Raw genomic sequence first — 16,950 nt, 5'->3', positions numbered from 1 at the left:
CAGATGTTTCTAACATGGTGGGCAGGTCAGAAGGGTCTGTGGCCACATTTTCTACAGGTGCACCAGATCTTCTGAACTAGTCAAAAGTAAGTGGACAGACCGACATGATCTGTCACTCTGTCCTCCAGTGAGTCAGAGAATGACTCATGACCTGTATGTGATGCCAGTGATGTTTAAAAATAAAAGAAAAAGCTTTTATTCTGAAGAGTATTACATTTTTATTTCGCCTGTAAAGTCAGACAGGTACACACAGGTGGGACATTCGGGCTCTGTGCCTCCTTCACCAACTCCAGTAACAGGTGAGCACATCTGTGACCTCACTGTGTGTTCAAAGCGCTCTGTGTAAAAACTGCTTTTCTGGAACCACTCCTCTGTCCATCCACTGTTCTGGTCACAGAGATCCATGCGGTTCTCTGAGATCCTGACTGCGTGTCGCTCGGATGGTGCGCCTGCTGAATTTGGATTAGTTGCAGCTGGATAGTGTAGTGGTAAAACTACACACCTCTGGAGTGTAGGTCACAAATTCAGTTCCCACCCAGTATCCAGTAAGGGTTCTGGCTAGATCCCTCATTCTAAAAACCAGCCTTGGAGTGACGTGGCTATGTCTGCAGCCTGTCCGCAGTTCAGGACACAAGCATTTCACCACATGTTCATTATGTTGTACTGTGTATGTGACAAATAAAATCTGTGTCTGATAAAAGGGTGGAAATAGAACGATAGTGGCGTTCACGAGAATGGGACATAAAAAAAATGTTTGACATTTGCAGCCTGTCTGTGTTTTTCCAACACTGGCTTTCACCTCCAGTCTCTGATGTTAGAGGGCGCTCTCCTGCGCGCCTGGTGGAGGCAGTGTTGCCAACTAAGTGAGTTTGTCACTATATTTAGCGACCTTTCAGACCCCCTTAGCGACTTTTTTTTCTAAAAAGCGACTAGCGATAAATCTAGCGGCTTTCTCTGGTATTATTGGAGACTTATTTATGACGACTTTTTGACGTGAAAGTGCATATCGCTCTTACTCTCAATAAGCAGCGGTGCTGCCGTGGGCACCTCGCCCGTTCCAAAGTGCTCACGGGCGGAGGTAGTCCTCCCCCAGCTGCTATCAGGGCAGAAGATGTTCACACCTATGCGTCCAAACTGCAAATGAATTGCGCATGAGCGAAGCCGCTGCTCCCGCACTGACTGTAACGCAGTCAGTTCTTTTACTCTTATGCTGTTTTATGGATCACAAGGTTTAAAACTACTTATAAACACACACTCACACAAAGTAACTCCACCAGGGTGCCAATTTCGGGTCACTGTTGCCGGTCCAAGCCCGGATAAAGGATCAGGGTTGGAATTGTGACATTAAAAAAAACAATAATTGCTAAAAGAAATGTAATTTTTAGTTCTAAATAAATTCTAAATGCATTTACAACGTTTTCTAATCACTTTATGTCTCTTCGACGATGTTATTTCTCTCTCCAACAAGGTAGGTTACAATTACATTAGCATGACCAATTATGCAAATTAGGCAATGACGTCATTTAGCGACTTCTAGCGACTTTAAGAGCAGCCAGTAGCGATTTTCCTTACTGAGGAGTTGGCAACACTGGGCGGAGGCCCCCTTCATGTAAACGCAACATCGCTCCGTCAGCACGAGCCGTTCAGAGACTCTGCTGTGGTCACGTGACTGCACTGCTTCCAACGCGCGCAAACACACTAGGGGGGACTGTAAACGGGCGCGTTCGGAGGCCTGTCCACAACAACTGCACTGCGCATGCGCGTCTCCCACAGGGGTTTGGCGCGCTGCCTGCGTGCCTCCGCAGAGTGAGCGTGCTGGCGCAAAGCTCGTCACCGTCACAACAACAACAACAGGAGGACAAAGTGTCGCGACCTCCCCCCCCCTCCCCGCCGGAGCCGACCCCCTCCCCCGACGGACGCCCCCGGTCTCGTGTCACGGTAAGACTCGCTCGCGGACCCGCGCGCCTCTGGTCCCGCCGCGGCCGCCGTTTCCGCGGGGATGCTGCGCGCTCTCGAGCCGTTCATGGCCGCTCGAGCTCCGTGTGGCCGAGGCCGCGGCGCCGTGGCTGCTCGCGTGCCTGCGTGTCCGTCCCGGGGACGGCGGAGCGGTGGCCCGCGAGCCGGTGAGCGCGCGGGTTAGCGAGAAACTCCATCTTCTCTCCGTCCTGTCCGCCATTTCACGCGCACTGACCGGGGCCCGCTCACGCACCGGTACCAAGTACAGATGGCGGAAGTACCGGTGATCCGACTAACGGCCACGCGACTTTCCCCGATCCTCACCGAGCGCCGTTCAGACCGGAATTGGCTGGCTTCATCCCGGGTTGGACCGGTACCGGGACAGGCTATCCCGGGCCGGGCTGTACCGGAACGCTCCGATCAACGATCGATATTAACGGCTACATGCTAACAGCTAGCCTGCTCTCGTCTCCTCAGCTCGACTCGCAGCGTGCACGCGTTCCATGCGCGTGTCCGCTGTATAGGAGCTGCATGTACTGCGCGCGCGTGTACCCGAGTATTACAGCAGCACGTGACAGCTGGATCAACGACAGCATTGATGATTATCAGTGTATTGATCTGCTGATCGAACATTGATCACGTGTTGTTTGTTAAGACAACTGCCTGCAGTTCTGCTCAGAGTTCCTGGATTACAGCAGTTTGAAATAAAGCTGTTGAAAAGTGTTTCACCTTTGACCTCAGCCTTACCACTTCCTATGTCCTAGCCTTGTTTCCTTTCCTTAGAGCAAGTGTGGAATCGTCCCAAGCAAAACCTCCGTCCTCAGACTGTTCGTCAGTAGGTCAGAATCAGATATCAGAATACTTTATTAATCCCTGGAGAAATTATTTTGATTACAGTGCTCCAGTACAAACAGTAACAAAGACAGACATTACAAGAAGTAACTAATAGACACAATATACTATATACTAGAGCAGGGCGATATGGCCAAAAATATTTATCACGATATATATTTGAAAATTTGTGATAACGATATAACTGACGATATAATTGATGCGAGACAAAATACAACTCCACAACATTACTAGCGCAAAAAGACAACCTTCCATTTATTTTCACTTAAACAAGAAGCTGGTTTTTATGTAAATTAAAGCTTTATAAAAAATGTAACAGTGCAAATGCAAATTCCTTGCTTAAAGTTTAACCAAAAGGCATTTCCAGTAGAAATGGGCTGACATATCCTGAGCATAACCATGTATAATATCCACTGAAGTTAAAAAGAGGTGCTTTGCAACATTAAACTGCAGTGTGCAGTACGTATTTTTCGGAACATAAGGTGCACGGGATTATAAGGCACATTAAGCAAAACAAAGCAGTCAGATAAATCAAACTTTATTAAACTCATTATTCTTGCTTCCTCCACTTCTGTACCATTGATTCATTAATGTTGAATTCTCTGGCAGCTGCTCTATTCCCATGTTGTTGCAGTATATTAATGACTAACCTTGTATTGTGGATGGATTATCTCAGTTGTTCTCCTGACTGAAGTTTGGTCCGTTTACAGCATAGGTGTCAAACTCTGGCCCGCGGGCCAAATTTGGTCCGCAGCCTAATTACATTTGGCCCGCGAAGCCATACCAAATTACTATTAGAGCTGGCCTACTGGTATTATACAGCTAATATATATATTGTTTAGTATTAAGCTTTGCTTGTTCCATATTCAGTTTTCCAGCAAAACTTATTTGAGTCCATAAGAAAAGATTCATTCCTATATCTGGAGGAAGATTTTTTTTAAATAAATATTAATGTTAGCCCATGACTTTGTTCCAGTTTTGAATTTTGGCCCACTGTGTATTTGAGTTTGACACCCCTGGTTTACAGCATCCTGCCATGCGATTGCATTTGTCTCTAACTATCAGGAACCTTAACGTTAACTTTTATAAGTGGAAAAGTGTTAGTGTTCGTCCTCCAGCTTCACTGTTTATGTTATGCTAACATAGCTGTGTCGCTAGCGATCAGGTAGCACATCATTATATACCAGGTAGCCCAACTTCAGTAACCCTACAAACGTCACTGCTGTTTAGTTTCCTCATTTATGTTGGACGTGATAGCAGAGCTGTACGTTTGAATTTTTTCAGAAATCTCTCAGTCAGAACATGCTATATCATGCTTAGGTAACTAGCGAAACTAGCGAGCTAACTTCCGCTACCTTCCTGCTAACTTCTAACTCCGTTAAATGTAATAAATTTTGTTTTCATGGATGCCTGGAAGTTAAACTTCATAGTTACACCTGGTAAAGCAGCAATGCTGATCGTTTTATTAAAGATGAAATAATTGAGACAGTTTTTAACTCTCAGTGATGTAGGGTTGCCAGCCGTCCCTTAAAAAACGGAATCGTCCCGTATTTAGAAACAAAAGCACACGTCCCGTATTGAGCTAATAAGGGACGCACTTTGTCCCGTAATACAGTGAGAATCAAAAGTAGTCTATAAATGTTTATGGAATTAACGCTTTGTTTGAAATCATAATTCCCAGCCCCTCTCCTGCTTTGTGACCAATAAGCTGACAGCACACTTATGACAATTCGAGTATGACAATTCAGATTACCGTTCATCTCATTGGTCGAGGAAAGGTCGCTTACGGAGAAAATACCGGAAGACAACAGATGACCACAACAAGAAGCATGGCCAACAGGGAAACAAACGCCGACACTGTGGTGCAAGTCTCGGACGACGGTACACCTAAAGCTGGACATACACTGTGCGATTTTCAAACTGCACGATTGACTCACAGGGGTTATAAGTTTATAGGTCACGATGCAGGGTCTCACACTATACCGCCCGATGCTCTGGTGCGACCTGAGTGCTCACACTGTGCCTCCATAAAATGAAGGTTATAACAGAAAATCTGTCGCTCGCTCTCCCTCTCTGTCTTTCACTCACACAGACACACCACCACCATCAACTTTGCTAAATTGCTAATGAAAGACATTGATCAGGCAGCTGTGATTGAGCAGCAATGTAAATCCAACTATTTTCACGGTTGTTGTGGTCGTGATAATTTTGTGATACCACATCGAAAAGGCTCGGATGAGCTTTCCAAAGTTCTACAAGTTGTGCCTCCATCGCTTGTGTCCAGATCACACGCTGCACTGCCGTGCTGCTCCGTCTTTTTCACCGACGTTTACGTGTTTGCGCGTGAGCAGTGTGAGCAGCTGCGGTGACACCCTCACGAGCGATTGATGATCGGGAGCTGCTCGAGGTGTTAATCGCTTCTCGTTACCCCACATATACTACACGATGCACGATGAAGGCCAAAATTGGGCCGATCACCAAATCGGTCGCATGACTCAAAAATCGGCTCAAAATGGGCCAAAAAAATCACACAGTGTAAGCCCAGCATTAGAGCAGCAATGTTTGTTCCCCTCAGAGAAAGAAAAAAAGGCTGCAAAAGTACAGGGAGGAATGGGAAAAGGAAAACACCTGGCTGGAAAAGTGCACGATAACACCTATACAGCGCACTGCACTGTGTGCCGGCGCACTTTTTCCATAGGCATGCTTCTAATGGTGGGCACATGAAGAATATGAGGGGCGTGAAAGCTCGGGGAACCCTTAACCAATTTCTTGTCCACCTGGCCACGGCAGAAGCGGATATGGTATGTAAACATTGGTTTGTTTTTTTTAAACCCTCTGGTTAAGGTTAATATGGGCATGTGCAGTGAATATCAGCGCTATGTGGCCAGAAGTGTGATAATATAATTTATTTTGTGTAATAAACAACTGCAAGGATAGATGATTACAACAAATACATGACTAATACATAAAAGTAATACATAGTTTAATAATGATGATGACTTAAGATGCGTAATCATGGGAACAAGTGGGTTTACAAACAGGAGCAGCTGATTAGCATTAGAAAAGCTGAAATAATACCTCAACTGAAGCCAATTGTAGTAAATGCACTATATGTGCACAGTTACAAGAATATTTTTGTTCTATTGTTTTCTATTAATTTATATAATTTTAAGTTAAGCAGGACAGAGTTCTTTTAAAGAAAGATTTACTTATATTCTCAAAAGTTAAGCATGACAGGCTTGTGTTTAAGAAAGAGACCTGCTTTACTGTGTTAATGTTGTCATTTTGAGCTAAAAATAAGTGGCTAAATGATCATTTGTTTCCCATATGGTCATATCACAAAGAATATGCATCTGCTTAAATCAAATTCAAGTCAAATGGTTAAAAAATAATTTCACACACAAAAAAAGAGCTACCACACCGGGAAGGGTGAAGACAACTGGGTTGCCCGGCCCTGGCCACGAGGTGTCCCTTATTTATTTTTCAGGGAGTTGGCAACCCTAGCTGCAGTGTTCGTTTGACCTGAAGGATACAGAGTTTAGGACCCAGATTACTCCCAGATTTAAGAGCATCTTAAATACGAATATCGTTGCACCCCTAATATATATATATAGGTTGCAACAATACTCGTATCAATATTGAACCGTTCGATACAGTGCTTTCGGTTCGATATGTATCGAACAATACATAATTTTTAATTTGTTTTATCAACTTTTCTTCTGACGATGCTGTCTGTGTTGAGAGCTCAGTGGATCTGCGTTCCACTACTCTGCCTCGGCTGCACCGTCGAGCGCAGATCCACTGAGCGCAGCGTGCTCTTGTGGGGGGTGGGCAAGCTAGCGAGACAGAAGCTAAGCTCGTTGCAACATGGCAACTTCCTCAACACTACCTGAAATTGAGCCTCCCCCACCCTCATTCAGATCTGGCCTTTGGAACTATCTTGGTACATATATATATATATATATATATATATATATATGTGTGTGTGTATAGAAGTCACTTATTGATAAATGTCTGAATAAGAAAGAAGAGCATGTGCAAAAAGGGTGTAGCTGTTGCAGTATACAGTGTGTTAAGAGGATGACTAAAGCTGGGCATACACTGCGATTTTTTTTTCCAGTCGCGTTATTCAGCTTCTGCTCAAACTGTATGATTGACTCGCAGGGGTTAGAAGGTCGTAGGTCACGATGCAGGGCCTCACACTATACGGCCCGATGCTCTGATGCGCCCCGAGTGCTCACACTGTGCGTCCATAGCATGAAGGTTATAACAGAAAATCTGTCGCTCGCTCTCCCTCTCTGTCTTTCACTCACACAGACACACACCACCATCAACTTTGCTAAATTGCTAATGAAAAATCAGGCAGCTGTGATTGAGCAGCAATGTAAATCCAACTATTTTCACGGTTGTTGTGGTCGTGATGATTTTGTGATGTCACATCGAAAAGGCTCAGATGAGCTTTCCAAAGTTCTACAAGTGCCTCCATCGCTTGTGTCCAGATCACACGCTGCACTGCTGCTCCGTCTTTTTCACCAACGTTTATGTGTTTGCGTGTGCGCAGTGTGAGAGGCTGCGGTGACACTCACGACGGTCATGTGGATTTCAAACCGGGAGCTGGTCGTGAGGTGTTAATCGCTTCTCGTTACCCCACGTATACTACTAGGGGCGATTGTGGCTCAAGAGTTGGGAGTTCGCCTTGTAATCGGAAGGTTTCCGGTTCGAGCCCCGGCTTGGACAGTCTCGGTCGTTGTGTCCTTGGGCGAGACACTTCACCTGTAGCCTACTGGTGGTGGTCAGAGGGCCCGGTGGCACCAGTGTCCGGCAGCCTCGCCTCTGTCAGTGCGCCCCAGGGTGGCTGTGGCTACAATGTGGCTTGCCATCACCAGTGTGTGAATGTGTGTGTGAATGGGTGGATGACTGGATATGTAAAGCGCTTTGGGGTCCTTAGGGACTAGTAAAGCGCTATATAAATACAGGCCATTTACCATTTACACGACGCACGATGAAGGCCAAAATCGGGCCGATCACCAAAGCGTTCGCACGACTCAAAAATCGGCTCAAAATGGGCCAAAAATCGCACAGTGTAAGCCCAGCATTGTACAGGGATGGTGTACATCAGCTGTTCAAGGGGTTCAAGGTTCTTTATTTGTCACATGCATAGTTATACAAGTATAACACACAGTGAAATGTAGCCTGACGCGCTCCTCGACATGTGCAAAAAAATTGTGGGGGGGGTGTAGAGGAAAAACATTATATATATATATATATATATATATATATATATATAGTGTATACATTGGGTGAATGTGCAGTAGTAGCAGTAGTAGCAGCAAGCAGGTGGAACGACTGCGTCCTGACCCTCAGAGTTCTGTCTTATATCCAAAGCACACTGAGCCTCAGCTCATGTGTCTGAACTGCCAGGAATATTGAGCCACTAATTTGCTCTACTAAAAACATAGCTGGCTGCTTTTTCTTTGTAAGGAAGTGACTGTTAGGAGATTAGAATAAGTTACCTTACATAGAACAAGATGAAATCTCACATTTTTATATTTTCCTGCTGTGGAACTCCTTTCCTCCACCCTGTTTGGGATTTGCAGTAACAGTCCTCCATCATCACTGATCCCAGCTGACATGAAGCATGAGTCCTGAAGACTGTTAAGTCCTCTAAGCACACGCTGGTCAGTTCATGTAGATCACAGTGTTGAGTAGGGCTGGGCCATATTATACCGTTCACGGTAATACTGGTACAATGCTAGGCAACGATAAGAAAATGAAATACTGCGATAGAATATGGGTAAAACGCGCATGCAGTGCCGAAAAAGCGCGGCGGTAACGGAGAATGAGAATGGGGAAAGCAGATTGAGTGAAACGGATGAACCAGAATTAGTTTGTAAAAATGGTGCAACTTAACTGGTTTGGTGTTTGTCCGTCAGATACACAACAAAGCACTTTTTTTTTGTAGAACATGCAAGCGGCCGTCATTATTGCCGTATTTGTCGGCCTAAGGTGCTTGTTAATCTGGGAGTAATCTGGGTCCTAAACTCCGTCCTTTAAGGTCCCGAAGTCAAACGAACATCACTGAGAGTTAAAAACTGTCTAAATTCTTCCAACTTTAATAAAATGACCAGTGTTGCTGCTTTACCAGGTTTAACTATGATGTTTAACATCCAGGCATCCATGAAAACAGAATTCATTACATTTAACGGAGTTAGAAGTTAGCGGAAGTTAGCTCGCTAGTTTCGCTAGTTACCTAAGCATGATATAGCATGTTCTGACTGAGAGATTTCTGAAAAAATTCAAACGTACAGCTCTGCTATCACGTCCAACATAAATGAAGACAATGACGTTTGTAGCGTTACTGAAGTTGGGCTAGCTGGTGTTTAATGCTGTGCTACGTGATCGCTAGCGACACAGCTATGTTAGCATAACATGAACTAAAAGTTAACGTGAGGGTTCCTGAGGGTTAGGGACAAATGCAATCGCATGGCAGGATGCTGTAAACCAAACTTCAGTCAGGAGAACAACTGAGATAATCCATCCACAATATGAGTTTAGACATTAATATACTGTCAACAACATGGGAATAGAGCAGCTGTGATAGAATACAGCATTAATGAATCAATAGTACAGAAGTGGAGGAAGCAAGAAGAATGAGTTTAATAAAGTTTGATTTATCTGACTGCTTTGTTTCGCTTGATGTGCCTTATAATCCCGTGCACCTTATGGTCCGAAAAATACATATTTGACTTTTTTATTTGCCACACTGCAGTTTAATGTTGCAAAGCACCTCTTTTTAACTTCAGTGGATATTATACATGGTTATCGTCAGTTATATCGTTATCGCAAATTTTCAAATATATATCGTGATATATATTTTTGGCCATATCGCCCTGCCCTAGTGTTGAGCTCATACAGCGTTCTTCACACAGCGACGACTCAACGGGAAGTAGTTTTATTCTAGCTGTGTGATGTTCAGTTGTGAGTTTAACAGCTGCTGATAAAAACTGTAAATATGTCAGCAGGTTACCGATGAAATAGAAAATGCAGTTATGACGAACACATGATATTACGTCGATGTTTTCATGAAAGATTAGGACTGTGGACAGCTATCTAAAGGATGCGCCGGTGTCTCCTCTGCTTAAGGACGCACTGAAGCTCCTTTCCTTAGTATGTGGGACAGCTCTGATTATGGCCGCCACACAGATACTTTCGGGTCACGTCTCTCAGTGAAGAACTTTCACTAGCAAAATGGACTCAGTGGGTTCAGTGAGCTGACAGGAAGTGACATCATGAACAGTTAGTGGTGGTTGATGTGACAGGAAGTTCAAAGATGAATCATCATTACGCTGATGGTGCGATCTCAAACATCGACTGTTTTTAAGAATCCAAACAATCTGAAGGGAAATCTTTAAAACCGCACCGTGAGTCGTCGGAGGCCTGTGAACATGTGACACATGGATCACATGACCTGACAATAAAAGCCTGCTCACACGTTTGCAGTGAAAGGCTTTTAATTTGAAATAATACAGGAAGTTTATGTATAAGGGTTGGAGCAGGTCAGGTCTGCTGATTGGAAGGTCGGCGGTCCGATCTCTGGCCGCTGCAGTCTGCGTACCCTTGTTTCTCCATTAGAGTGTGAACGAGTGTGATTGGGAGACAGAGGTGCGTTGTATATAGCGCTCAAAGAGAAGTGCTACATAAGAACCAGTCTATTTACCACAAACAGCATGATGCAGTAACAGGTGACCAGGTTGCTATGGTAACAGACACCATCCAGCTGTGTACTGCAACTCCATTTACACTGTTGTAATGTCAGAGCTGATGTCATCTGTGTTCAGTATCATGTGACGTATCACGTGATCAGCTGTGACCTCATGCAAACACCTACAGATGTTCTTCCTGGCTAGTGTCGTTAGCTAACCATCAACACCTGGTTGTTGCTGGAGCCGGGGCTTTGCCTCGGTCATAGCTGAAGGGAGAAATGGTGTACTGGAGCTCCTCTGACATAGAACGCTGATCATTCATGAGGCCTTAGGATGGGGAAGGTATAGATCAGAGACACGAGGAGAACCTCACATGATTGTAATGTAAAAACGGGTGTTGATGATGTCACACATTTTGATTGGTCAGGTGGTTTCAGTCCTGGGGGATAATACTAGCTGTAAGTATCATTACCCCCTGACCAGACCAGGGTGCTTTGAACCTGATCACGTGATCTGTACCTATTCTCAGATGGCGGAAATGGTGAAGTACGTGGACGACGAACATAAGAGCATCTTCTTGAAGCTGCTGAATGAGCAGCGGCTGGAGGGCGAGCACTGCGACATTGCCGTGGTCGTCGAAGACGTCAAGTTCCGTGCTCACCGCTGCGTCCTCGCCGCCTGCTCCAACTACTTTAAAAAGCTCTTCAAAAAACACGAGGTACCTCAAAAATACATCTGTGTACTTAATGAGTACTTTGAACACAAAGTATTGTACAGATTTTTTCAGTTTTATTAGTATAGTGCCAACAACAGTTGCCTCAGGCAATTTAGATAGTAAGGTAAAGAGTACAATAAATACAGTTTACCTGGTGAAGACCGATTGTGCAAGGTGACACCAAGGTCCCCGTCAGCAACATCTTATTAACATTTAAATCTACAACACATTTAATTTCATCATTTCATTTTAGAGGATCATCATTTAGCCTGGAGAAATAGTTTGCTGCTTTATAAGAAAGCCCTCCGCAAAGCCAGAACATCTTACTATTCATCACTGATTGAAGAAAATAAGAACAACCCCAGGTTTCTCTTCAGCTCTGTAGCCAGGCTGACAAACAGTCAGAGCTCTGTGGAGCCAACCATCCCTTTAACGTTAACTAGTAATGACTTCATGAACTTCTTCACAAATAAAATTCTTGTCATTAGAGAAAAAATTACCAATAATCATCTCACAGATGTAATATTATCTACAGCTACTCTTAGTACCATTGATGTTAAGTTAGACTCTTTTTTCTCTAATTGATCTTTCTGAGTTAACTTCAATAATTACTTCCTCCAAACCATCAACGTGTCTTTTAGACCCCATTCCTACAAAACTGCTCAAAGAAGTCCTGCCATTAATTAATTCTTCGATCTTAAATATGATCAACCTATCTCTAATGATCGGCTATGTACCACAGGGCCTTCAAGCTGGCTGTAGTTAAACCTTTACTCAAAAAGCATCTCTAGACCCAGCAGTCGTAGCTAATTATAGGCCAATCTCCAACCTTCCTTTCATATCAAAAATCCTTGAAAGAGTAGTTGTCAAACAGCTAACAGATCATCTGCAGAGGTTTATTTGAAGAGTTTCAGTCAGGTTTCAGAGCTCAGCACAACACAGAAACAGCTTTAGTGAAGGTTACAAATGATCTTCTTATGGCCTCTGACAGTGGACTCATCTCTGTGCTTGTCCTGCTAGACCTCAGTGCAGCGTTCGATACTGTCGACCATAATATCCTATTAGAGCGATTAGAACATGCTGTAGGTATTACAGGTACTGCACTGCAGTGGTTTGTATCATATCTATCTAATAGACTCCAGTTTGTGCATGTAAATGGAGAGTCCTCTTCACAGCTTAACAGCTGTGTGCTGTGTCCCAGTTCAGGGTATAATGGTTACACACACACAGTATGTATGTATATGTGTATATATATATATATATATATATATATATATATATATATATCCTCCTATATATGATATGTGTGTATATATATATATATGTATGTATGTGTATATGTATGGTGTCTGCAGTTCACTTCATGGCCTCCAAGGGTTCCCGAGTGTGTTCTGGTGAAATGTCTCACCTGTACGTGTGTGTCTTCTCAGGTGGACAACTCATCAGTGATTGAGATTGACTTCATCCGCTCTGACATCTTTGAGGAAGTCCTGAACTACATGTACACGGCAAAGATCTCTGTGAAGAAGAAGGACGTCAACCTGATGATGTCATCAGGCCAGATCCTCGGCATCCGCTTCCTTGACAAACTCTGCTCTCAGGTAACACACACAGGCGACACACAGACAGGTAATCCACATACAAGTGAAGCGTGTACACAGGTAACGCACATGCAGGTAGCATAAAATGCATGTAACACACAAGCTGGTGACACACACAGGTAACAGGTGTTGGTGGGTGTGTCCTCAGAAGCGAGATGTGTCGTCGGAAGACAAGGAGAAGTTTCCCTATGACATCGTAAAGATGGCGCTGCCGCCTGAGGCTCAGCTGGCCGCCGACTCGGAGGTACGGATTAACCCATTGTTTACCAGTTAACTGTCAGAGCCTGTACTTTGTAATCTGATTACTGTTGTGTGTAGGTGCTTGGCGAGCACGATGACACGTCCGCCACAGATGACCTTGTGGAGCCCTCAGCCAATCCGGAGCTGGAGAAGTCTCCCAGTGCAGCGCTGCATGTGCAAGAGGCGATCCTAAAGGAACTGACCAATGAGGATGTGCACAAGGTACGCATACTTACACCTGAGTATTCCTGTATCCACGACGACTGTCACTGACACATCGTCCATCCAGGTAACCTGCTACGACCAGGATGTGGTGACGGAGATGGAGGCGGAGCCTAAAGAGCTTGGAGCGGAGCATCACGCCACACAGACGCTGACCTTCGCGGACAGCATAGGGGAAGTGAAGGACGAGCAGCCGCCAGGCTGGTCAACGGCGACTGCCGACATGAAGTTCGAATACCTGCTGTACGGACACCGCGAGCAGCTCGGCTGCCAGGTGTGTGGGAAGACTTTCTTGGATGAGAGCAGACTCAGGTAAGTACACACCTCAATGATGAAAATGGATCTTGAAGCCACAGGCGAAGGACACATCTGTCTGTCTCTGCTCAGGAAGCACGAGAAGCTTCACTCGGCCGAGCGTCCGTTCGCCTGTGACATTTGCACCAAAGCTTTCACCACCCACGCTCACCTGAAAGGTAACCACACCCACGTACGTTTGCTTGCTTCTTACTTCTATGCTCCCTGAGGTCACCCTAACCCTCACCTGTCTGTTCAGAACACCTGAAGATCCACGCAGGTTTCAAACCCTACAGGTGTGACGTGTGTGGGAAATCGTTCATTCGCGCTCCGGACCTGAAGAAACACGAACGAGTTCACAGCAACGAGCGGCCCTTCGCCTGCCAGATGTGCGAAAAGGTGAACTCACCTGTCCTCTCACCTGTGCGTCCATCTTTCCTGTCACCATTGTAACCAGTCTGGCTCTCACCTGTGTGCCTGCAGGCTTTTAAACACAAGTCTCACCTGAAGGATCACGAGAGGAGACACAGAGGAGAGAAACCGTTCGTCTGTCCGTCCTGCACCAAGGCCTTCGCCAAGGTACTGCACTCAGTGTACTGAGTACTACATATGGTATATATAGACGGTACTACACACAGTATATAGACTAGAGATGGCACGATACCACTTTTAATGTCCGACACCGATATCATAAATTTGGATATCAGCCGATACCGATATGAATCCAATATAGTGTTTTTTAATCAATAAAACTCTTTTTTAATATCTTGCTGCTTTTTGTATAAGTTCATACTCAAGTTTAAATAAACAACAACACTAAAGCTCAAAATTCAAATTCAAATTTTATTTGTCACGTACACAGTCATACACAGTACGATATGTAGTGAAATGCTTGGACAACTGCTCGTGACCTAAAGAAAACAAAAAAGGAAAAGGCTATGAATAAGATAGGAAATAAATATGAAAAATTAAAAAGGGTAAATTTAACTAGGAAGGAATAAAATATAAATTAAGGTTAAAAATGAAATAACTGTACAACACAAATTAGAATGAAGGGTAAATTTAACTGGGAGAATAAGATAAAATATATAAATTAAAGTTGAAAATAAAATAACTGTACAACAAAATACACAATATAGAACTATATAAGAATGTATGAAGAAATATAAATAAATATATACACAATAACAGCAGCGTGATTTAAGTAATGAAGTGAAAACAATGTCCAGAATGTCCAGTGTGTGTAAGAACTGTATGTGTGGGTCAGTACTGTGTGGTGGTGTGTTTGAGAGACCGTATCGCCTTCAGCTATTCTGTTATACCTGTATGTAAAAAATACACTGCACCCAAAATATTTCATAGTTCAGCAACACTGATCAATCTAATAAACTTAAACCTGCTCCATCCTCCTATTCTGGTATTTTAAAGAGTAAGCAACCTAACTAATAGGGCTCTAAAACATATATCGGTTGTTAAGCTTAACGCTGGAATGCTTTACAAACACTCAGAGATGAACTTACACACTTGCTTTACTTCTCTCTGGGATCATTTCTTCGGAGATGAAATGCTGGTTTGGTAGCGAGGCTACAAATACACACAGCCGCTCTATCAGGTGACCACACTGCTGCGACGTTATGAGCCGAGTTACGCCGTGTCGCAAGTTTTGTGAGGTGCTTTTTTGATATTTAATGGATCGGATTACATTTTTTATTTCTCTCCGATATCTGTTCCAGTAATTTACGTCAGTATCGGACCGATACCGATACGTAATATCAGATCGGTCCATCTCTAGTACATATTATACCATATATACAGTACTGCAATCAGTATATACACAGTACTGTGTGGTCTTCCTAGTCCTAGTTAAAAATAACACAGCATCCTCTTTTGCATTGTGAGCTTCCTCGCCAAACATTATTATGCAACACCACAGACCAGTCTTCTTTTAGGTGTCCCACTGTTGCCATTCATCAGCTTTCTTAAATGCAGTGCCCCCTGCTGGTCAGCCTTATCATTACATCAACATCTGCATGTCAACACAAGTACTATACAGAGTATATACAGTACTGCACTAAGTATGTGTAATATTATGCTGTAGTATTACACAGTGTCCGTAGTGCCGGTACGTTTGTGTTGTGGTGCGTTCACTGTCCTTCTGTCATTTCAGGCGTCAGATCTGAAGCGTCATGAGAACAACATGCACAGTGAGAGGAAGCAGCTGAATCCTTTGCAGAGTGACACTGAGACACTGCAGGCTGCTGCCATGGCTGCTGAGGAGCAACATCTGGACTCCATCAGCTGCTCCTAACATCTGGACAGCCCTTTAACCTTTTGTTTTCTCACAAACTTTGAACGGACTTTGGCTGTGTTTGCTAGGAGCCTTTTTTCCTGCATCGAGTTGATGCACGTGAACCCAAGTGTAAGATAAACCGAGCGGTCATGTGACTCACATGTTGTCATGTGACCTCCCTCTGGCTACATTTGTGATTTGTAACCTGGCGTGTTTGTCTTTTCAGTTTGAAGCATAAATTTATAAACTGTGTAAATTATAAACACTTCTGCTCAGTTTCATGAGCAATGACAGAGAGAACAGTTTCAATAAAGATTCAACCTTATCGACATGTTCTCCTAAGGTTATTAGCCCAAAAAGGTTCTTCATCATTGGTCACATGACCAATTTAAGACAACACAACAACAAGATGCAGCGACCCAGAGTCTCCATTTCCACTTAGGTCGAAAGTGCAGACTTCAAACTATATACCAGTTTTTAAATTGTGTCGATGGGCCACAAAACCAGAGTTATGATAAAAAAATACACGCAATGGTTTTTCTGAACAAAAGAGCGGTGTTTACAGCGGGAAGAAACGGCGTTTTCTAAGGACAACGCTAGCAAACACTCGCCGTTTGCAATTGAAAAAAGAAAAAGAAAAAACACCCCTAATTTTTGTTAAAGTTTTCCATGTCAACCAATCACAGACGGACATGGCAGCATGTGGCACTTGGTTGTTTAGGGAGAGGGGGCAGTTTTAGGAGTGACACCGTCGAGAGAAAGCAGGCGAGCAAAAGAAAGAAAGAGCGAGTTTCCATATGTGAGACATTAGTGATGTTTAGCGTGTTTGGAGGCTGTAGTTAGTGTGTTGTGTAGTTGTTTTGTGTGTCAGTTATACTGCTGAATGTCACATTTGCTCCAAAAAGCCACCAATGGCAGATTCCAGTGTAAACGCTGTTCCCACATGGAAAACTGGACTGATGCACCTCCTGCTGTCAGACCTGCAGGTTTATCCCTGCGCTCTTCTCCTCTGTCTGAGAGTGGACAGAAACATTTTTTGGACTGGCACAAATAATTTGTGTGCCTTCTTATTTGATG

General features: G+C 43.9%; 1 protein-coding gene across 2 annotated transcripts; it reads left to right on the top strand.

Moving 5' to 3' along the window:
* The first annotated feature begins 1,566 nt into the window (after positions 1-1,566).
* On the top strand, positions 1,567-16,202 carry LOC120716329 (zinc finger and BTB domain-containing protein 14-like). 2 transcript variants are annotated; one of them, XM_040003831.1, is made up of 10 exons: positions 1,567-1,938; positions 11,041-11,229; positions 12,657-12,827; positions 12,976-13,071; positions 13,146-13,289; positions 13,357-13,601; positions 13,677-13,762; positions 13,843-13,982; positions 14,067-14,162; positions 15,751-16,202. In XM_040003831.1, exons 2-10 carry the CDS (start codon positions 11,041-11,043, stop codon positions 15,889-15,891), a joined length of 1,308 nt encoding a protein of 435 aa, XP_039859765.1. In that variant the 5' UTR covers positions 1,567-1,938; the 3' UTR covers positions 15,892-16,202. The 2 variants fall into 2 exon arrangements, with proteins under 2 accessions (XP_039859765.1, XP_039859764.1); XM_040003830.1 differs by lacking the exon at positions 1,567-1,938 and having other exon boundaries at positions 9,608-11,229.
* The last annotated feature ends 748 nt before the right edge of the window (positions 16,203-16,950 follow it).

Source organism: Simochromis diagramma, unplaced genomic scaffold (assembly GCF_900408965.1).
Source record: "Simochromis diagramma unplaced genomic scaffold, fSimDia1.1 OVJJ01000367.1, whole genome shotgun sequence".
NCBI lineage: Eukaryota > Metazoa > Chordata > Actinopteri > Cichliformes > Cichlidae > Simochromis > Simochromis diagramma.
This window is presented reverse-complemented; position numbering and strand designations above follow the sequence as displayed.